Source organism: Polypterus senegalus, chromosome 3 (assembly GCF_016835505.1).
Source record: "Polypterus senegalus isolate Bchr_013 chromosome 3, ASM1683550v1, whole genome shotgun sequence".
NCBI lineage: Eukaryota > Metazoa > Chordata > Cladistia > Polypteriformes > Polypteridae > Polypterus > Polypterus senegalus.
The window spans coordinates 124,111,337-124,135,784 of NC_053156.1; the positions used below are offsets into that span (position 1 = coordinate 124,111,337).

The 24,448-nt window shown below is 38.4% G+C and overlaps 1 protein-coding gene across 5 annotated transcripts in view; it reads left to right on the top strand.

The window, feature by feature from the left end:
- The first annotated feature begins 18,701 nt into the window (after window positions 1-18,701).
- sobpa (sine oculis binding protein homolog (Drosophila) a) overlaps window positions 18,702-24,448 on the top strand; it is a 506,753-nt gene continuing 501,006 nt past the window's right edge. For 2 of the 5 annotated variants that reach the window (XM_039747882.1, XM_039747881.1), the window contains exon 1: window positions 18,702-19,508. In XM_039747882.1, coding sequence (XP_039603816.1) covers window positions 19,413-19,508 — 96 coding nt within the window. In that variant the 5' untranslated portion in view covers window positions 18,702-19,412. Of the gene's footprint in view, window positions 19,509-19,948; window positions 20,420-24,448 lie in introns of those variants that run through there. The other 3 variants (XM_039747886.1, XM_039747884.1, XM_039747885.1) reach the window with 2 other exon arrangements.

Here is a 24,448-nt window from a genome sequence, read left to right on the forward strand (position 1 = left end):
TGGTACTGCTTAGTGTTTCAAAGCCTGAAATGTGTTCCCCAGGCACACACACATAACAATACATATGTAAATACAAAAACAAAACAAAAAAAAACTTTACACAAATATATACTAATCAGCAATGGACATGTATTCCAGTTACCTGTTCTCACTAAACAGCCTAACTGCTGAGGGTACAAATGATCTCTTATATTAGCAAGTTTTTATTGTGCCACAGAGCTAAAATTGAACTGAGGATTTGTTGGAACTTTTTAAGAATCAGGTCCTCATGTACTGGAGCTGTTGCACTGATTTCTGTTCCACCCTATATGGGCATAGAAATATAGCATATGAAGAATAAATGTTTAAAACTCATAATATATATTAAAATAGGAATTTAACAGAAACAAAATCTGACTTGTATGAACTAACATTAATTAACCTGCCAGTAATAAGGACACCTGAGTAAACAGGCAGCAATAAGAAAGCCTGGACTGTTAGATTTTATTTAAACAGAGTCTCCTTAAATGTTTAAACTCTGGACTCTAAATACCATTACAAACAAACTCTGGTGCATCTTTTTTCAATGATTGCTATAGATTGATTTTAACCTTTGTATCGTTACTGACTTGAACCTTGTATCTTTTAGATCATTCTTTTAGGATCCTTAAAAACAGATTGCTACAAATAATTTTGGTAATTTATATGACCTGGGATAATTAGGAACAGAATGGACAATCAGCCTGAGAAAGACAAACACTTATCGCTTATTCTCGTAATCATTATCAATTCCAAGTGAAGTGAAACCTTTGAGTCTGGGAAGCATGCTGCACGTAAGAAAGAACAGAGCAAATAGAGCAGAAGATGAGACATCAAAAGAAAGAAAAACCCAAAGAAACTGCAGACTGAAGAAAATCCAAAGCAGCTCTGCGCCCAGACTTTAAGAGACTCATCTTCCATCACGCTCATTTTCTCCATAAGTATTTTCAATAAGACTCTTTTTCAAATATATTTCTTAACCTTTAAAGTCTCTTCTGAAATATATGTCCTAATTTTGCTACCATTGGTTTTATTGTGTTTTTATTAATGTTGCTTTATAATATTAATTTTATACCGTTTGATTGGGTCACAGTATATTGTTAAGAGCATCTGGTGTGGGTGATTGCCACATTCCTACAGGGTGAGCAGCAGAGACGTCTTCAAAACAAACCAGCACGGTGAGCGGTGAGCACAGGTATAGCTCTGGTCTGAAGACAACCTTTTGTTCTGCTTGTGCAGAGCTAGTAAGTCTCTTTGCTTGACACATCTGTCCATGTGCAGGTAAGGCTGTACACCTGGGGTGCTATAAAGCAGATACCCAACACTCATTTAAACAATATAGTTAACGGTAACTGTAGTATAGGCAAGCCAAAATAATGAACACAGGAATCTTTATAATAATAAATTTAAGGTATAGTTTTAAGAGCACCTAGTGTGGGTGATTGCCATATCCCTACAGGGGTTAGGAGCTGAGGAGGGACGCCTCCAATAAAAAGCAGTGTGGTAAGCAGGCCCCTGCTTTGGTGTTTGGCACAGGGGTGGCTTAACCATTTGGTCTGCTTATGCTAAGCTAAGTCTCTTTGTTTAAAGCAGCTGTCCACTTGCAGATAAGGCTGTATATGTGTGGTGCTATAAAGCAGCTATAGTAAGACAAATTCTCACAATAACACTCATCTCAATGACCCTACCAGCTGCTTAATCAGACCCTGGAGTTCGACTTTGTCTTGCGCATGCATGTTGCCAAAGATGCAGATTAAGCCAAAAGAAAAAAAGTAAAGCATATAAAATGTGACAGTTCACACTAAACCCATTCAAATTACACAAAAAAACAGGCCTTTCTGTTTATCTAAAGAACTTTCATTGAATCATAACTAGTTATTGATTTCCGCCTCTAAATATTTGTAGGATTTTATTTCCATACATGGGACCTATATTTTTATGTTTCTAAAATCAATGACAGTGTCTTTAGTTCTGTTTGTATTTATTACAAATGCCTTTTTAGAGCACCATTTGGTAAAGTCTTGTAGATTTCTATCAAAATACTGACTGGGCAACAGTTCAGCCTTTATTGTTTGACTTTATCGTTGATCACTGATTTACCAACTAGTATGACTAAATAGATATGAATATGTAAGCAGCTACTGCGTACTTAAAAATCAGCCTAACAGAAAAAATGGCCAGTCGACAATAAGGGAGAGAACAGAAAAAACACAAATTAACAGCTTGCAGGCCAGACCTACTGATAAACTCACAGGGAACACAGTGACCCAAGTGGGCTTTAATTTCTGGTCATTACTGTTCCAATTGTCTTTTTTTACTACAGAATTATCAAATATCAAACATTTATCTCAGGTCATTTTACTACAAAGTTATCCCAAACTGCAGCTTCATTTGTCCATGATAATGACGCTTGAAAGGTGGCTACACTGTCAGCATAATGCACAGGCCCCTTGGGATTTCATTAAAGATTGAAATTTGAAGATTCATTTTTAATGATGTTCAGAAAAGAGGAGTAAGCTGCATTGCCCTGTGGTGTACCACTTGCCCGAGCAAAAGGCGAGGCCCATCTGTAGCTGCAACCAACAACAACAACAAACAAAAAAGACGTGCGTTATGTACTGTGACTAGCAGAGACAGACCCAAAGAGAGAATTGTACACTTCTGTTTTCTTGATTAGGTCAATATGGTCACAAGGAGTATATGACATTTTTGTCACATGATATATTACCATTTAACTTTCTACCTATGCTACAATTTCTAAAAATAAAGTAAACAAATACAGTTCATGCAAAGTGCCTTGGAGTGTTCAGTAAGGAAATAAAATAAAAATCATTTTCTTGCTTTAGTGGGTTAATGATATCCCAAAATTCTGCACTGTGAATAAAAGGGTCAACAGTGCAGAAGCAGTAGTTGTCTCCATAACAATGGACAGTTGTGAAAATTTTATGTCAATAAGACCAAGAAAGGAACAGCATTTCAGAGATATGGTGGCAGAGAAGAGAAGGAGTAGCAGTAAAAGCAGCTGTAGCAGTTATTGTGTCAACATGGAGAAATCAGTACGGCGTAGATTAGATGAATCTTGACTATGTCCTGAAATTTTCACCAATCAATCAAAAATCACCATAGTTGTCACATCTTGAAAAAAGAATGTCCACCAATCCGTGGTGTAGCTAGGGGAGGGCAAGGGGGGGACATCTGTCCCCGGGCGCAGCATCCAGGGGACACCAAATTGATGTTATGAAATTTTAGAATGAAATTTTTCCATTCTTAAATGCACTAAAAAGTAAATAAAAAGCATTTGCATACTCAGTCCATCACTCCAACATCAGTATGAGGATATCTTTTTCCTATTTTTGTGTCTCTTTCTGATTTCGAAGCACGTATTAGTTCTATATACCCAACAGACAATAATGTATCCTCTCCACTACTCTAACATGCTTGACTCCCACTCAGAAACATTTTTTTGACGTTATTAAACAGGTCGCGCGACTGACATGAGGTATTAGTGTATCATTGTCCAAGTTATTGCAAGCACCATTTCTGTGTGCCAAGTGATTTGTGTTTATGTGTCTGATAGAAAATTGATTGGGCTGTGGTGAAGTATTCTAGTAGATGGCTGCAAAAATCTAAACGTTTCCCCCATCATATTTTCGTACAAATACATTGTAATTAATGCAGTTTTTATAAATATATAATTATTTTGCTTTATAATTTACTATATACTTTCTTTAAAATCATTTTTAAATGCGGAAAACAAATTTTTTCTTACAAAAACTAATGACGGATTTAGATTTTAAAGAACATGAGGCGGCGTTATCATTTTCGGAGACTTGCTTGAAATTTTTTTCTTAAAATACTATTGTTTTAAATACATTTTTAAAAATTTTCTTTCCCTTCCCCATTGCATTTTGGCAAACAGGAGGGGGCGCGAAATCTTCAGTTGTCCCCGGGTGCTGAAAACCCGAGCTACGCCTCTGCCACCAATTAAGGCACTGATGACAAGTCAGTAAAAAGTGAAGAGGGGGACAGGAAACAGCATGGATGAATAGCATCATGAGTCCTGGTAAATGCACCTCCTAAAGCTGAAGGATACAGATGCTGGCTGAAAATCCCAGTAAGCTACAGTGAACTCCATCTTTCCACCAAGACCTCTAACTGAGTAAAAAATAAAGTAACAGCTAATTGTTTTAGTTTGTTCCCCGCGTTATTTGAAATGACCGTATCTGCAGAAAAGAAGAGTCCAAATTATAGATAAATTAATAATTCACAAATGCTATGCGTTTCAAATTGTAAATACCAAATCGAAAAACTCAAAAGATCTGGCTTGGCCCTTTCACCCAAAAAAGTTGTTCAGCTCTCACACTGCAATCTGTTGTTCACTCATTTCATATGAAGAATGCATGCTTAATATCTTTACAGCCTGTGGAAAAAGCCAACAAATCATTTATTTAAAACTTCAATTAGAAATTTGCTGAAAGTTTGAATGCAAGTTAATAGCAACATCTTCCCCCATTTGACTGAACTGGTTATATTTTTAAGCCTTTTATTTTGTATGTAGCTTTATACTGATCTTACAGTAAGGCTGATGACGTCCAAATTAGGCACTCCCAGAATTCTCTCAATATTTGAAGGCATTAATCCATATCCCCTAAAATGAGCTATTACACAATGACAATTTTGTAAGTAATTTTGACCTCTAGGCAAACATTCATGTTTCCTAAAATGCTCAGAGTGGCTTGAAAATTGGACTGACTGTGCAAACTCTTCAACTACAACTCAACTCCAGGTCTGTGGGGCAGCAATGAAACCACTGCACCATGGCAGCTCCCAACTAAGTTAATTTTCCGATTATTTTACCAATTTATCATTCAATTATTATATAAGAAAATAAGAAAATTGACAAATGAGAAAAGACCATTCAATTCATCAAGTCCATCTGTTTAACTAAGAGCTTAACTGTCCCACTATCTCATCTACATTTTTCTTAAAGATTGTAAAAGTTTCTGCTTCAACTACATGTCTTGGTAGTTTATTCCAGAGTCCCACAATTCTTTGCATAAAGAAGTGCTTCCTGGCTTCAGTCTTCATGTCCTCAAATATGTGATTCACCCTTAAGCCGAAAGAATGTTGCAGGATTCACTTTATCATTTCCTTTGAGGATTGTGAAGACCTAGATTAGGTCCCCACAAAGTCTTCTCTGCTTGAGACTAACAGGTTTAATTCTCTGATTCTGTCACAGTAGGACATGTCTTTAAGTCCTGGGATGCACCTGGTTGCTCTCCTCTGCACAGCTTCAAGTGCTGCTATGTCTTTCTTGTAATGTGGTGACCAGAACTGCACACGATACTCCAGATGCAGTCTTATATAGTTTGAGCATAATGTCCCTTGACTTAAATTCAACAGTTTTATTTGTCTTTTTAATTGCTTCTGTACATTGCTTAGTTGATTAAAATGTTGTGTCAACATAAGCCCCTAAATCCTTTTCAGAAGTTGCTTTGTGTGTGATAGAGTCTCCCATCTTGTATTTTTAATTGATATTCCTATTGCCCATGTTTAGCATTTTTTTATGTTAAAGTACATTTTTCAAGTGTTCACCCAGTTCTGCTTGTCCAGGTCTTCTTGAATCGTTTTTGTTGCCTGTTCAGTGTCTGCCATCCCTCCAATTTTAGTGTCAATTTTAGTATTACGACAGGTAATGCATGGTTTTTTTCCCATTTAGTACAAAATGTGTATTTTTAGTCTCCAAATATACTGTGTTTTAGCATTATTGACACTGATCTACCCTGAATGGTTATATGTTACTTTAAAATTTTTTTTTTGAGCTTTACTACTTTTTTCTCTTTGGTGAATTTAAGCATGCAAATTAGGAAGGGATCTTAAATCAGTTGCCTCAATATGAGACATAGGCTCTGTCTGCCTCATAAAATTGACTTTCTCTACAGGAGCAGCAGCGCAGAGGCTACTGTACCCTATATTACTGTATAGCCATCAATCAATACGAAATATTGTGGAGTTTTTGAGTAACTAACAGAAACTGAATTTCTGAACCACTGGTGCCTTACAGCACTGCTTAAAACTGTCAGACTCGGGTCTCCTGCCACACAAAGAATTTAAAGACATGGGTGATTTAACATCAACATCCATCCATCCATTATCCAACCCGCTATATCCTAACTACAGGGTCACGGAGGTCTGCTGGAGCCAGTCCCAGCCAACACAGGGCACAAGGCAGGAAACAAATCCCAGGCAGGGTGCCAGCCCACCGCAGGGCATACACACACACTCACACACCAAGAACACACTATGGAAATTTAGGATCCCCAATGCACCTAACCTGCATGTCTTTGGACTGTGGGAGGAAACCGGAGCGCCCGGAGGAAACCCACGCAGACACGGGGAGAACATGCAAACTCAACGCAGGGAGGACCCGGGAAGCGAACCCAGCTTTTGTTGCGCCACCATGCCACCCTTTAACGTCAACATTTACAATACAAATACAAAGCTAGCTAGTCACACTTTTTATTGTGGTTTAGTTGTGTCTGCTGAACTTTGGCAGCTCTTTAAAATACGAAGAAAATTAACTCCAAGAAGTAGTTTGCATAAAGCTGGCTATTAGCACAAAGAGCCATCATTCCATGCAAATGATCATTTTGCACAAGTGGCTTTCTGCTTTGCTTGCTTTCAAATTTGAAATTAAATGCTAAAGTATCTTTTCACTGGACTTAAAAAATATGTACAGTCAGACAAGAATTCAAGCTGTTCAATGAACCATTTAGAATGTTCCTTTTGGCTATATCTTTAAACTTTCAATGACTCACTTGCAGCACCAAAAATCTTCATTTGTCACAAGTATGGAGAAAGAACAAAATTTGAGGTAGTATGTAAATGAGGGAGTGGCAGCTCACCTTGAGGGTTGGCATTTGCAGGACGTCTGTCACAAAAAAGTGCTTTTAGGTGACTGTCATTTCTTCTTCTTTACTGTAATAAAAGGTCAATCAACAAGATGCTAAGTATCTTACTAATTATATGACAAACTCAGGACACTACATGATGACCAGCTACAGAGTAAAGCAGTGGCAACTGGGTACCACCTGAATGACCTGCTATTAGGCATATTTATATTTTATATTGGCTATGTTTGTTTTTCTTTAATTACAAATATCCATCCATCCATTTTCTAACCCGCTGAATCCGAAGACAGGGTCACAGGGGTCTGCTGGAGTCAATCCCAGCCAACACAGGGCACAAGGCAGGAACCAATCCTGGGCAGGGTGCCAACCCACCGCAGGACACACACAAACACACCAAGCACACACTAGGGCCAAATTAGAATTGCCAATCCACCTAACCTGCATGTCTTTGGATTGTGGGAGGAAACCCACGCAGACACAGGGAGAATATGCAAACTCCACGCAGGGAGGACCCGGGAAGCGAACCCAGGTCTCCTAACTGCGAGGCAGCAGCGCTACCACTGCGCCACCATGCCGCCTAATTACAAATATACTTACTGCAAATACAAATGAAATTCAATTAAACAATATAAAGCATGCATGTCTTGCTCGGCCCTTTATATATTCATCCATTTATTCTCTGAAATAACTTCTTCAGCTTGAGAGTGGCTATTCAAGCAGCATTAGATGCAAAGTAGCAAACAACCCTTGATGGAAAAGAAGCCCACAAGGACACCCAGAGCCACTTATACTGAGCCGGTTTAAAGATGGCCATTTTATGAAACAGGTATTGCAGTAAGATCCCCTGAGACATGTGTAGGGCCAGGAATTTAGGATACTGTTTTTTGGACCACTAGACCAGTGCTTCCTAAATTCAGTCCTGGGGACCCACTGTGGTTGCAGGTTTTTGTTCCAACCAGCTTCTGTTTTTAATTGGACTCCCGGGCTAATTAAGTGATGTGTTATTCCCCAAGTTCTGTGTTTTGGGAACAATAAAGAAATCAGAAAACTAAGTTTGGTAAAAAAAAAAAAAATTCAAACGTACCAAGCAGTTATATGGGAATAATGTCATTTTTTCTTTTTAACAATATTTTCATTTTGATTTTCATTTTACTTTTCTAGGTGTTCTAATTGTTTAATTAATCCATTATTTACTAATTAGTGGGTCTGATGCTAAAGTAGTTGCAGTCTTTGATTATTCAGTGTTGTTTGTCAGAATTTCGGCTCTGCTCCTTTTTAATTGTCATTAATAAGATACAACGAAGGGGAAAAACTGCACAGAGAAAGGGCAAAATATAATAAAATCAACAAAAGAAAGTTAAGCATATAAATTTATAACAAAAGCAGAAATATTTCTAAATGTCTTATAAAAGTAAAAAATCATGCGGCTGTGATTTTCTGAATGAGGAATAAGATAAAAAAAGCAGCTAATTAAAAGAGATCAGTGTTATCAGGTGTTGTCACTGACTATGAAGCTGGTTGGAACTGAGGACCGAGTTTGGGAAGCACTGTGCAAATAATGTTGAAGTCTTAGTGGTAGGCTTATTGTTACAATAAGATTCATCAGGTTGAGGGGAATAAAATGGATTGAAGAATGAATGAATGAATGAATGAATGGATTTAAAAGTAAGTGAGATGTGGTAAAAGTTTAAGTGGTACGGATCAAATCGCTATCTATTTCTTACTAGCCTTTCCAAGTGCCTTTCTATTTGATCTGTATTATCTACGGTTTGCCTTTTTTTTAACTACATCAGTAAATATGGTGTCTTCTCCAAATGATGCCAGTAAAACCAGCTGGGAATACTGTCTCTTATCTATATATATAATTTACTAAGGGCACGCAAGACAGAGAGCCACACCCGCCAACTCACAGAGCCTCGTCCACCAAGTCTAATCCTACTGTCGCTCTCAATCAAACAGCAATAATTAGCAAACAAACAAAGATAACTGGCAGTTATCAGTGCAAAATTCACAATTGGTATGCCAGTTTGAAAAGCTTATGTATTAGTTTAAATGGCACTTTTACCACTCGCAATAGGGTGGACGCGCTGACTTATCGTGTCGACTGGGTAACACAGTGAATGCGGCGTCTATCTATATATGTCTATGTTTTCCGTAGCCTGCTACAGAAAGGTACTCTCTCGACCATTGGCATTGGTTTCGCTCCTTGCTATTTTCGTTATACTGCGACGGTGGTTTCCTAAGCATTTGTTATACTGAATTCCTTTCTCACCGTTTTCCGTTCCTATTCTTACACCGCTGGGCTTCGGCTAGTAATTTTATAATAAAAGAGTCAGATATAAAAAATGCAGTAACTAACAAATAGTGCAGTGTGTCTGAAACTACATTTGTGTAGTTTCACTGTCCACTTTTAAAGAGGGTAACTGGGTGCTGCTCAGCACCTGAAAAAGCAAACATTAGGATCAGGTAGAGAAGACTCATAGAAGACACCTTTCATCTTGAAGTGCTTCGAGAGGCTAGCCTTGGGCCACTTGAAAGCCAGGTTTCCCATATCACATGACTCTCTCCATTCCACTGAAGAGGACATACTGTCTACTCTTCATCAGGTCCTGTCCCATGTGGACAAAAGAGGTTATGCTAGAATGCTTTTCATTGACTTCAGTTCAGCTTTCAACACCATCATCCCTCAGAGCATCCTAGGGCAGCTGAGTCTGCTAGGCTAGAACATGTCCTTATCCAACTAGATCCTGGACTTCCTGACAGATAGACCACTGATATGCTGCATCAGAAACATCATCTCCCGAACCATCACACTGAGCACTGGTGCCCCCCACGGCTGTGTACCTAGCCCACTTCTGCGCACTCCACTGACTCACAAAATGAGATTGTACAGCTATGTCCAGCTCTAACAACATCATCAAGTGTGTGTATGACACAATGGTAGTGGGTTTTTAATCAGCAATGGGAATGAATCAGTTTACAGAATAGAGATATGGTGATTTATGGACTGGTGCAAGTGCTATAATCTGTTCCTTAATGTGGACAAGACAAAATGATTGTTGACTTCAGGAAGGCCCATGCTGCCCTTACCTCACTGCACATCGAGGGCTCTGTGCTGGAACTGGTCAAAAGCACCAAATTCCTTGGTGTGCACCTGAAATCTGACCTTACTTGATAAATTAAAACCACATCCATAGAAAAGAAGTTACAGCAGCAGCACCTCCACTTCCTTTGGCTGCTGAATAAGGCAAGCTTGCCTCCACACATTCTTAGCACATTCTACATGGGCACCATTGAGAATATCATAACCAGCTGCATCACCATCTGGTTCGGGAACTCCAGTGTCTATTGCACAGAGCAGAAAAGATCACCGGGACCTCTCTGCCCTCCATTGAATATGTCTTTATATAGCATTACATCTTCAAATCCTACATCACTGTGAAGGGCCACTGCAAGAACCCGCCCAAGTTTCTTTGTCTCACTTCCATCTGGCAGAAGGTAACAGTGTCTACCCCTTGGCGGTCTGGAGTCTTAACTCTGTGCTGGCCCACCTTAGATCAGCTCCTAGTAGCTTACTTATTTGTTATACTTATTACCACTGTTATTTTATATTATTTGTTGTTGTTATTTATTTATATTTTACTATCGATTTCTAATTAGTGCTATCTGTTCTCTTACCTATTAGTTAGATATTTATAGTATAATATAGTTCTTCCTTTGTCTTGCACTTGTTCTGTATTTTTCTATATGTTGCACCATGGTCATGGGAAGTGTTATTTCATGCCACTGTAAGCTGCAATATGGTGTGTGACAATAAAACCACTTGACGTGACTTGAAGACATTTAGCTGGACTTGCTTTCATACTACAGCAACAATATACCTATAATCAGAAAGATGGAGAGGACCATTTAACTTCACAACATACTCATAAGAATTACATTCTCTGAAGGAAACACATATGAACAAAAAGTGAAAAAGAACAGCACTTCACCTAGCTGATTTGAACCTGAGATCCAAGCTGAAAAAGACAAAAGACTACCATGTCTCACATTTAGAGGAAAACCCCATACAGGTTTTACATAAATCACAGAAATACACATCAAGCACAGTATTTCACATAGATTGGTCTAGACATCCATTGATTTTTCAAGGTCACAGGGAATATTAGTTAATGAAGCTATTAAGCATACTATCAATGAAATATGTGCACAGTACTTGTGTTGAAAATTGTTCATTAAATCAAGTAAATGTATTGATTAAAATAAAATATTGAAGTATTCATTTGAGTTAGATGGACAAAGTAATGGGTGTGCGATGCCTTGTATTACACTGCCCCAAACCTTCAGTCAATAGAAGCAATTTCAATTTTATACAGAGAAAAGGAGAATAAGCAAGAAACATTTGTTTAAATAGGCTTTTGTTATATGATTATCTGTATGTAATTACAATTTCAGACAGCCCTGCGGTGGACTGACACTTTGTCCAGGGCTGGTTTCTTGCTTTGTGTCCATCACTCCCACCCCCTAATAACACCACTAACCAAGTGTGTTAGAAGGTAAAAACAATGTTCTTTCAATGACATTCTTTGACAGCATTTGATATAATTTAAAATGCCATACCATCTATTGTTAAGAGTGATTTTTTACTAATTAAGAATAAGGTACTTATTTGGTTGCATACTTTGATTTACTCATTAAAACAGGAAAAAAGTAAAAAAAAAAAAAATAATAATAATAATAACTGTATACATAATAAATCAACAGCAATGGAGAACATGTAGAATGGAGACTAAGCCATGGTCCTTTCTTTTTTATTTTGTTGTAACTAATTAATGCTATGGCTCACTTGTTAGTACCGACGTCACAAAACTCCATCAGCTTGGCTTTGAATCCTGTGTCTGATCATTGTCTGTGTGGAGTAGGGATGTTCTTCCAGTGTCTGTCAGGGTGTTCTGACTGGTTTTATTATAAGCAGACTGGAGGATGAGAGAATCGTCAAAATACATGCTGAACTTCTAAACACAAACAAAAATCAAAATCCAAAAGTATCTAGCAAAGTGTTTGTGCCAGAGCCGTCTTAATGCATAGGCACGCTGGGCACACTGGGCAAACACACTAGGGGCCCCATGCTAATCTATGTATGTTGTGACTTGATGAGTGGTTGTGTAGGTAGGGGCCCCAGTGCACTGCTCAAAAAGTTCATTTCTATTCACAGTCTTGGATGACTAGGAAATGAAAGTGCCAACCTCCATAGGGTTGCATAGCTGACATTAAATGCCATTCACTTTAGGCACCTGTCCATTGCAATGTTCTGGTTACTAAGGCAAAGATGGCAGAACCCATAAGAATACAAAATGTTCAATTACAAAATTGTGATTTGCAATGGTCAAGTATAAAAATGACATGTTATACACTTAAGGGTGTTTCAAACAGTGTGACTCTTAGAAATGGAGCTGTGAAAAGATGCATTAAATATACCATGACTCCCACAATCCCACCATGTTTCCATGTCACAGTGGCATCAATCTAGTTTGTTTATACTAAAGAACAGCATAACTTACCATCTTACAGTAGCTTCTAACCTATTATAAAACACAAAATGGACATGCGGGTGAGCAAGACGGAGGTCACCGTCTCACCTGCAATTGCTGTTGTGACATTAACTTGAATTGAAGTCTCAGCGCTACCTACGCTACCAAGTAAGTCACATTTTGTACATTTTAAAAATCTGCTTTATGGGGCCTTATTTCCACACAAAATGAAACATGAAAGCGGGACATTGTTTATAATGAAATATTCTGACATATTGTTTTATCATAGCAATTAGACAAATTTCTTTATACAGTAAGAGCTAAATAACTGTTCACTTACTGCATAAAATCCTGAACGAGACCCTGAGAGTCTGAATTTGATACATCACTGCTAAAATGTCACAGAACCCTGTAGTGAAATGGCATAAATTAGCCCATGACACACTAAAACAGAACCCAAGCAATGCTGGTGCTTTATAGTGAGACCCCTGATGGTTTGGAATTGAACAATTGTGACAGATAATGATGAACAAAACAGGGAAGTTTTGATTTGCAATTGTGATTTCACGAAACTGATACTAAAATTGGTTTTACTGCTGATTTTACAAGTCATTATAAAAGGTTTTGCTATGTAACACCACTGGGAAGTGCGTGTTGCTGACGTCATCAACAACATTAAAGGTCTTGCACATCCAGATCATCTGAGTTTTCAGATATACACAAAGAAATACACTACGTAGTTGTGGTTAGTGTTTAGGTTACATTATGGCATTTAGATTTACAGTTTCTGGATCAAGACTATTTTTGATTAACATTTGGGACTGACAAACAATAGAACAGATGTTCTATTAATGACTAATCTTTGGCAAAGTTTCTTGATGTTTCTGCAAACGGTCATCTCCACTCTATGAGATGTGTCTTTTTCACATTAAGCACAATGAACAATAAAAATAAAGACAAATCTGAGTGCCATTATGAACAATGCTGCACATTCTCTCTCTGGCACACTAACACTGAGGACTTTCAGCCAATGAATCATTCAGCGTCAAGAAACACTACTGGGGCTCCTTTATATCGACAGAAATTCACCTGCATAATGCCTCACTGGGACTGCTCTTTCAGCTTTAGCCAAGTCAGACGTTTCTTCTTTTTTGGAATTCTTGTGTGTGATTGAGGCCGGCTGTTGTTTGTTATAATATTTCTATATTCTTGACCTTCTGTAAAAGCAAAATTTCCATTTGTTACAAAGATCTATCTATCTATCTATCTATCTATCTATCTATCTATCTATCTATCTATCTATCTATCTATCTATCTATCTATCTATCTATCTATTATGGTCTATGGCTGGCTTGTCACCACAGCCAATACCCCCAGGCTGCCAGATGGAGCTCTCCCTGCAGCATGGAAGTGCCCCGGATGCCAGCAGGGAATCATGGACCAAGGAGTTTTCTATTACAAACCAGCTGGATACCCCAGGGGCCAACAGAGGACGCTGCAGGGAGGAAAAGAGAGTCATATGTGCCCTATAACCTGGAAGTGTGTCATAGGCAGAGTGACAGCAGAAGTGACGTATTTCCGGGATCAGTTCCGGGTCAGGGACTATAAAAAGACTCTGTCACACTATCTATCTATCTATCTATCTATCTATCTATCTATCTATCTATCTATCTATCTATCTATCTATCTATCTATCTACAGGCATTCCAAAGCCAAAAAACAGCCCAACCATCAGTGTGCATTCTATAATATTTAAATGTGATGACAGTTATTCTTCACTGTTTAGATGCACCATCCAAGCAGACTGGAAGCAACAGGTCTCATTACTTGTATTTCTAATTGTTAGATTATTTGTAACACTTTGATTTGTAGGCTTGTGGCCTCTTATGACAGCCGCAGTATTCTTGTGGGCCCAGTCTTTAGCATTAGAAAACAGACAGATTCCCCTTGGAGAACATTAAGTGGGGCTTTTTAGAGAGCTATCTCATAATTTATCATTAAATCAAGAAAAAATGATAGAAGAAAAATTTAAATAAAAGGCAGCAATTTAAAGCTTATTAGTATTTCATTCAAATCTTTAAATAAGAAGGAAGTAACTTAAGGACAGACATCTGTGACAAATTTAAAAATAATTGTTAATCAATTAAAGATACCTGTAATTCATTTAAAGGTGTCTTTATATGGCCAGGAACATTATTTAAGGATATCTTTTAAAAGGTCAAGAAATTATTTGAAGAAATCTGCAAAGCATTTATGGTTATCTGTAATTTATTTCAATTATAAATCATTTTAAAATGTCCTGAAATGCATTATTGATATGTTAGTAAGAAGAATTTTTAAGGATAGGCCTACCTTTAAATCACCTAAAGAAATATTTAAACAATTTAGATTTACCTATAAAGATTTAAATCAATTAAAGTGTCTGTGAATAATAAATCTGCTTACATTAACAAACACCTCAATTACAATATAAACAGAAAATAAAAAACTGTATAAGCAATTAAAATGGGGGGAGGATGGGTGGCTTCAGGTATAATATCAATGTTTACCAAGATGGAGCCTCCAAGACACATCTTGGCAGAGAGTTCCACAAAGCTCCACAAAGTCAAATGAGCATCTACTGAGATTTGCTTGATAAGTCTTTTGGAACTCGCCTTTGACATAATGAATTGTGAAGACCATAATAATGTCAACATTTATTATGCACTGTCTGGAATGCTACCTCACCAGATGTCCCTAGAATGCAGAGCCATATTGGGACTATTTCTAGGAGATTCAACACAAAACTCACTTGAAACTAAAAAAAAATGAATCTAGGAATCCAGAAGACAGTACATTATCATTTTTCCCTTAATGCACCATGTAGCCCAAGTAACTGGACTGGGAATGTCCCCCCATTGTAAAAACACAAATTTAAAAAAGTAAAAATGCCAATATTCCTTACACCTCCCCACATTCCTAGTGTTCAAAGTGCAGTGTAGATTTTGAGTACATTCCTTACCTTTAATGTCATTGCTGTGCCAATAAAGAAGTACTTTTGCTCATCAGCATTTTTCAACATGTCTTTGTTTTACTATGAGGAAATTTTATAAACGGTTCACAGAATTATAAAATGTACCATCTTCAAATCACATTACTAAATTACTACAAATTTTAATGCATTTTATTATGCAAATTGCTATGTGTCTGGCAAGAGGCTGTCAGGGTCAAAAGAAACACCAAAATGGCATGGAGCAGAGAAACACCCTCTAGGGAGCCACTATGACAACAGACTAAAGACCTACAATGGTAAGTAAAAGCAACTCAGCATAGCAGTGTGGCAAGGCATAGACTGCTAGGTGGTGTCTGTCCAGATTTTGGGTGGTGTTCAAGAAGTACAGGGGACAGGAGCACCCATGCAAGAAAGAAAGAGTTGTGGCCAGAGCTTAAAGTAGGGTAGACACATCATGGAGCAATGGAAAAAGGGGTGGGCAGCAGGCTGTAAGACTTCTTACCTGGTAGGTGGCAGCACAGAGTGATCAACTCAGGATAGACTAATTAGCAGCCAGCATTCTTTTGCCAAGCCACTGAAGGGCAGTAAAAAGACCCCCTCATAAGAAAGAGAGGAGCCATATTGCTTTCAAAAGGAAAGGATTTACAAGGCTGATTTGGAGTTGTGGACCCTTTTAGGTTATTGAGGGATCAGCAATATAAAAAGACACCAAAAATAAAACTAGAGGGGATCCAAGACTCATGTCCATATCGCCAAAAAAGCAACTTTGGACCATTTAAGTGATTGTGGGGCTGTGCCTGATGTGATTTGAGTGTGGGATTTAACTGAATAAACGAAGGGGTGGAATGTTAAGGGTGATTGTTTAAAGGCATCTGAGGGTTCTAAAAATGAGAAGGATGAAAGAAGACAAGGCAGGGCTTGGTGTGATACTTAAAAGGTGGGCAAATACTCGTGAAGTTACCTCCACAGGGGCAGCAGTGTTTAGTTTCTATTCTCCTTAGTACTTTGTGCTCTTCCTGTGTGCTTTACTTTGCTGTAATAGCAACATTACTGAGTCCCACGTAACAGGACTTACACACTAAATAATTTGAAACAAACTAAGCAGTGTGATCCCCCTCAGCTTCAACACATTGGTTCCGGCACTTCAAGATCTTTGTGATTTAGTTAAGAAAAATGTTCTTTGTTTTTGTTCCCATTGCTACTCCCCCATTAATAAAACCTATGTAATGCATGGTAAGTGGTCTCCTCACTCTTGAATTTAAGTGTGCAATAAATAATTTCTGTCATGATTAAAACATTTTTTTTCCAACAAATGATTCACATTCTTTATTGTTGCAAATCAACACTGCAGTGCTCATTTCATGCGTGAATTATTACAAAATGACTACAAGGGTCAACTAGCTACTGAAGAAGTTGGTTTATTCTTCTTGTATCTACGTGAGTCTTTCTCCCATATCTCCAAAGATGTGCTCATTAGTAACCTAAATTGCTTGAGCGTGATTGTGTGAATGTGTATAACGCTTTATCAATAGGACCCCTGGGAAAGGTCTTCCATTGCCCTCCTGCAACCTCCTCCTTGTGTATGTGTGCCTTGTGAAAGACTGCCGTCCTGCTGCGGCCATTTGTGGCCTTGCACCCAGTGTGGTCAGCATCGGCTCCATTCCCATGACTATGAAGCTGATTAAACCAATTTGATAACAAATACACTAAACCAGCCATATTAGAATGAGTGGTGTTATCAACCCTGTGATGAATTTAAAAAATATCTTTTTGACTTACTCAGAGGTATGTTGCATTACCAAAAACAGAACTAATTGATTGAAGTGAAATAAATGACATGAAACATATTACTCAGGGTGCTGTGATTTTAGAATTGTGTTAAAAAATCCATCAATTGTTAAACCCACTTATAGCAGTTCTGGCTCTTGTGGTCCAAATATAAAGAGAACATCAGGCACAAAATGGGAACCACTTTGGTTGCAGTGCTTTGAACTTATATTACTTACTGTGATTCCCATGAACCCTGAAATAATACACAAGGATGCTTTATTTTAAAGATTAAAGTGCCATCAGAAACTGGTGATAATGAACAAAAGAAATGAACAAGACAACTGAAAGATCAAGACTGATGAACAGCACAAGCAGTTTAGGCAGCAGATCCTGTCTGAGAGACTTGTGTGTGATGGCATACAGAAGCAGTTCTATTTCCTTCAAACACAGTAATTTCTGGCTCGTGGTTTCCACCTCATGTTTCAATGATTCACTTTCTCCATCATAATTTTCCAAAAAGGTAATAGCCATAGATGTTTATTTATGATAATTTCCCTGTTCAATAATATTTAAAAAAGGAAAAAACAAACATGCATTTTAAATGAACGTCACTTGAAATATTTCCACTGTTTCAACGTGCAACTGTTTACAAGGTTAGCAGTCCTCGTCCTCTTCTCATCTTAAAGCATACATATAAAATATTTAAAATTTAAAAATGTCTCTCCCTATTTATAATCAAGTTTTCGTAAAAACGCTTCATTTGTGAGTTGACTTTAACTGTTACACCTGATGCTTCAATGTGCTGTCCTGATCTCGTTTTCCTTTGTCTCCAAACATGCATTCATTTACTTCATTGTAATAGCATTTCAAAGTCTGAAAAATAAAGTTTCATATATTCTATGTACGTGCATGGTGTCCCATCTAGGGCTGGTTCATAATCATCCTCAGGCCGCTGCTTTGAAAGAATGACTGCATTAGTCGTTAATCGGATAGAAGTCCCATATTTGGCTAATTCTATCCATCCATTTTCTGTACCCCTTAATTGATGTTTATGGGTCCAAGGAGGCTGCAGACTACCCTGGCAACACTGTGTCCAAGGCAGGAGCCTACCCTGGGATACAGTGCCTGTCCACCACAGGACCCATTCACACACCCCCCATGGCTCAAGCTTAACCTAACACTCACATATTTGAAATGTGGGAGGAAAAACCAGACTATCAGGGACAAAGAAAGCAGACACTGGTGACCAGGCAGGGACTTACATGCAGTATCTCAAATGTGTGAGACATCTACCAGATCTTGCATGAAAGTAAATATAAGATGGACCAGAATTGCTTGATTCATCTTTTCGTTGGCTCATCGTATGCTGCTTAATGATTAAATTGAATGAACATTTTCAGGAGCACAGTTGTATTGTTTAAACTTTTAATTTTTAAGAGAAAGCTCTCGTTTATGGCCATTGTGAGAAAATTATAAAAAGATACAGTACATATCTCAGTCTTAAAAGATGACCATACCAGTATTGTCATATTCTGAAAAAAAAATAAATTGTTAAGAATTACTTTTATTTAATCAGACACTTTAATGTGGTCACAGGCAAGAGAAGCACTTCAGCCAGGACCTGAAGCCGTTTCCGAAGAGACAAGAATACCCGTTTTACCTCGTCGACTTTGTTATATAGCCATTTTAGACCGGCTGCTGTGGCATCACGGAGACAACTGGGCACCACTAATGCACTTCGGGGTATGGCACCGTCCAGACGTAAGACAGGCAAACGGAGTTAATTGGATTGGGGGATTATCTTCATTCATACACAGTATGCAGCAATTTCCACCAAGCACGGTGTCAAAATGAAAATTTATCTGAGGTGAATTGGGAGGAAATAGCCTTCCTGGTATCAGCGCTTCATATTGGGTTTCAGCACAAGAGAAGCCCCTCCCCTCTGTCTGGGTTTGTTCTAAACCCCTCAGCTGCTACACAGAAGAAGCTCACAGTAACTCACATACAGACAGAAAAAAGAGAGACAGAAGATGGCTGACTCTATTGGGCATCAGAAACCCTCACTGGCAACATCAGCTTCACCCAGGCTCTCGCGAATGACAGCCAGCCTTCTCCACATATAGAAAAGCCCTCGCTCCCGCCCGTTAGGGCAGCCTCTTGCGCAAATATTGACAGAAATAATAGAAAAAAATGGCAGAGATGGAAAAAGAAGGTAGACCTCCTGAAAATAAAAGGAGCAGAAAGCCAGCCCATCCAGTGAAAAGAGAGATAAACGAGGAGATGAAGGTAGGTCCGCGTCTTTACGCTCTGGCTTTGTCAAACGTCTTATTCCAGCTCGCGCGTTAAATCGGAGAAAAACAATTGAAAAGAGCTGCCTTGTCATTTTGGTGGATGCACTGAGATCGCCTCGGCTCCGCCTCCTGGGCTGAAGACAGAGACGGATTCATAGCGTGCGATTCCGATAACTGGCGAACTTTGATTGCTTTGTGTGCTTGCGTTTGTGTGTGCGTGTGTGTGGGTGCGTGCGCGTGTGTGTCTCGCTACGTATATATATATATATATATATATATATATATATATATATATATATATATATATATATATATATATATATACACACACACACATAGTTATGCATATATACCGTTATGACATCTTCCGTTACATATTACACCAGTTATTTTGTTATTTTCAGTATCTCTATAAAGAAAGACATTTTATATTTTTTCATATATAACCAGCAGTAAAAACTCCATTCAAGTTTAAAACGCATGTTCGCATGCCATTAAAAGAGCGATATTAAAGCCGTCCAGAACATAATGTATAAAATCGCGCCTACCGCGAAAGAGATTGCATTTGGAGTTTGCAAGTTATTCAGCCGTCTAAGTCAGTAATTAGCTGTAACTGTCAAAAAAAAAAAAATATCCGCGTTGAGGATCCAGCAGCATTCTTGTGTTTTTGCCTGTAACCTAAGTGACACGGGCTGCGAGCCCGGCGGAGGAGCCGCGCGGAAGCCCAGCTGTGCGTGCCGACAGTCCAGATGTGGCCCCGCGAAGGAGGTGCACACCAAGCTGCACGGGACGGCATATGAGCGGGTATTCTGCCTGAACGGGATGAGAAAGTGCGCAGCCCGGCGCTCCCGGTCACTCTGTCTGGTTACGTTATCTTCGCCTCTGATTCCTATGTTACATGTCTAGGTAAGACTTGTTTGAGAGACGAGGTGATTCATTATCTTCTTTTGTCTCTTCAAGTACAGGTTTGTGTATTTTTGTATACACGGACCTTTATAATCACAAATATATTGATATTATAACATTAGTCAGTTCAGTAGACTTTTGACATAACCTGTCAGGGCGCTGTGCTGTCTGTATGGATAGGTCTTGTGTATTTCGTCAGCTGTGATGCTATACTTTAGCTTGTGCCCGGTATTATAACCTCATGTACGGGCAATGGGCATGTTGTGCATTCAAGCTCGTTTTTTCTATGTCTGGAAATATTAGGGGTACCATGTGTATCTATCGCGTTATGCTTGGGCGTCTGATTTTCTTTTCTTTTCTTTTCTTTCCTTATCCAGGATTCTTGATGTACTTGAGGGACAATTAGTTTAGCCGATTCACTTTAAAAAAAAATACAGAAAATGATTTGATAGTGGTCTGTTTTACACTCCTCTGAACTCTTTCCCGGTCGGAAAAATGTGTTCTTTTGTGTAAAGTATATGCATTGCAGCTTCTAGTATTCGCAAAGTCTAGAATTACAAATTAACTAATTTTAATCAAAACATGTGAAATGTTATACGGCTTGGATATAAAGACTGCCTGTGCAGGATCCACGGGGTTTGTTTTGTTTGCTTTGGCTGCAGGCGCGCTCAGCGGTTTGGGAGATAGTTGTGCTTCTATAACAGATGTTTGTCTGAACTACCGAGAAGAAACAAAAACAACATTGTGTGAAAGGGGAAAATTACACAACCTCATACTAAAGTGATAGCTATTGCACCTTCAACATTATTTCTTTTTTTTCCGTAAGTAAAAAAGCTCAGAAGTAATTGAAATCACAGTCTGCCTGTGATGCGCTTGTCACCTCTAGGGATGCGCTGTAAGAGTATAGCATCTTTGTCTTGTCATCTTTCGCGACTGTTCGTTTGATCCTGACACTAAGACTGACACTCATATAAGATAATCAAGGATTTATCCCTATATTAAACTCATTAACTGCAAACATCGATATACAATACCATCTAGACGTCAAGTAGCGGTATGGTTTGGTTAGGTAGGACAATTTAAGGGGAGAGAAAGAGGTGGAGGAATTGTTGTAGAGCGGGCTTGGAGGATACGATCAAGGTTATTAGATCATGAGCATACAGGTAAGTAGTCCTAAATCCGGAATTATTTTGCCTTTCAAACTTTATGCTCTAGTGTGTGAAGTTTAGTATGGAAACTGTGTGGTTAGTATGACGAAGGAAAAAAAAAGTAGAATAAAAGTAAGGCACGGAATTCATGCAACTAAATCCACGATCTCATTAGTAGACAAAAAAGGTCAGTGTGCCATTCACCAAGAAGAGCAAAGTTAACCCCATGGATCTGTATAGGTTACAGAATGTTTAATTTAGATATATTATTTGGACGTTTTTTATATAATATATATAACACATATATTTATATGCTTGAGTGATGGGTTATTTTGAATCAGGATTTGGTGGACAAATTTTCTTAGACTAATCCTTAATATTTTATTGCAATAATTGTATTTGCTGTATCATTTGTTTTAGCTTTAACATGTTTTTCAATGAGACTTTTTTGAGAAGTTTTATTTTTGCTTGGTACATATTTTGGTGTTTTCAGTACTGCTACTATATATTTATTAACAGTTGTACAAAAGTAAAAAAAAAAAAAGAAGCAACAATGCTAATTTACTGGTGAAAACTACACAGTTAACTGTTGACATATTTGAATGTAAGATCTTATGATATAATATTCCTTTTGAAAGTTTATCACAAATGTGATGTGACACAGTGCAGTGGTTAGTAGTGCTACTTCACCGATACAGTGTTGTGATTTTTAATTCTGCAGCTGGCCATTGCTCATGTGGTGTTTGCATGTTCTCCCTGTGTTCGTGGGAATTTCTCTCCTGGTACACTGGATAGGCTAATCAGTGATTCCTCATTGGCCCCATGTAGGGTGTGCGTGTGTGTGTGTGTGTGTGTGTGTAAGTGCATCTTGTAATGGATTGACATCTTATCGAAAACTGTTTCCAGCCTTACACCCAGTGCTGTCAGGATAGGCTCTTGAGATCCTGAATTGGATTAAGTGGGATAGACAATGTATGTACAGTACGTATGTATACATGTGCCTTTTAAACATATGCAATATGATGGATAGTGAAAGTCATTTTCAAAAAGATATAGGAGGGAAAACAAAAAGACACGTTTGTGTGTGCATTATGTATAGACAGCATATGGCATTTGTGTACTGTATTTAGTTGCATGCATTCATGTGTATGTATGTCTGTGTACATATATATGTGCTTTCTGTGTATGAACCATCTATCTATCTATCTATCTATCTATCTATCTATCTATCTATCTATCTATCTATCTATCTATCTATCTATCTATCATAAATGAGTGTGTCTGGCAATCAATGCAGAATTGCTGCTTGCTATCTGCTCTTATTCCTTTAATATCTGTGAATAAGCTGGAACCTAAAAATGGAATAATGAACACAAATACTCATTACACCCACCTAGACACCTATTTTTAAGTTAATTCCACCAAACTCTTGAAGAAGTTTTCATTCAACATATACATTTCAAACAATGATGACAAATCTAAAAGGTGCCCAATAGTATGGTGTGTGTGTGCTGTGTCCAAGATTTAATTCAGTACCTGCCAAATGGCCACACCCAACAAAGATACCTGGGGAGGCCATGTTGAAGTCGCTCACCTCAGCAGTCCATTACTCTCTGCAGTAGACATGTAGTAGTTTTTTTGCCATAAGATTGCTTTTTAGTTAGTGGTGAAGGAGCCATCCCATCTGAGCTTTAAACCTTCAGAACCAAACAGGCCTTTACACAGTATCTGTGGTCACAAAACAGATGATACAGAATAATTAGTTAAGAGTGTCTCTTGCTCATTTCATCCCATACAAGGTAAGGGATTCATCTCTATCACAGAGGAGTAGACAAAAGTGATTTTAAGAAGCCTACAAAACTATAAGAAATCCATATTGAGAGAGAGATGAAGCATTTTATTAAAAAGCAATTTTAATTTCATAAGGGGGAGAGAGAACACAGTATGCCCTTGTGAGGATCGCATCTAGAAAAGCTAAACAGTCTGGCTGTGTTTCCTTCATCTGAACTGCTTTCATCTGGACCAGTGTAAAATAAGCCGTGGTAAGTAATCAGGGTAAGCAGAGAGAAAGAAAGGAATGTGTACAGCAATAGGCAGCCTAAGCTGTAAAAACTGAAATCTGAGCACTTGTGGCAGATCAGATATCAAGGCTTTAAGGTAGGGGAAATGAAAGAGATGCAGGGGAGGGTGATGGGGGAATGGAAAAGTCAGCTTGGAAAGTGTTGGGAGTAGGAGGAGGGCCCCTCAGGGAAACTTGGCTCAGGGTTAGGGAATTTTATCATGGTGTACAGTGACCTCCTCAGATTTCAGCCTGCATAGGATCGGATTGCCCCTCTCTGCTAGCAGAAAGAAAGTGATTGCTGTAGTGATTTTTATTTATTCTTTCTCAAAGGGTAATAGAAAGGCCATCGTTATTTTGAGCAGCCTCTCCGTATTAAGTTTTAGGCACAAAGCATGACTTTTTTTCCCTCCCATTTGGAATGGCCTGCACAATTGCTCCATATGTCAGAAGGCTTTTGTGGCTATTATTAATACACATGATACACATACTAACACACACACACTTGTGAGATGGCTTAAAAACTGTTGTCTGACTGCTTGGCTTCTGTTATGCTGTCAGCGCTATAACAAATCTGCTCTTGCTGTTCCACCCCGACAGAGGAGAATCCACTAGCATTCTCATCTTCAAGTGAAAAGTTTTATTCTTTATCCTCTTCACAAAATGGTCCCTCTGGCACTATCAGCAATTCTTTTTCACTATAACTCAGTCTCTTGTGTCACGTTCTTGGGTGTGACTCAAGCTCCTTATTTGCCAGACTCCTGACAAAATAATAACTATAGTCTATAATAAATGCCGGACACGCTTATCTGTGTACACCAA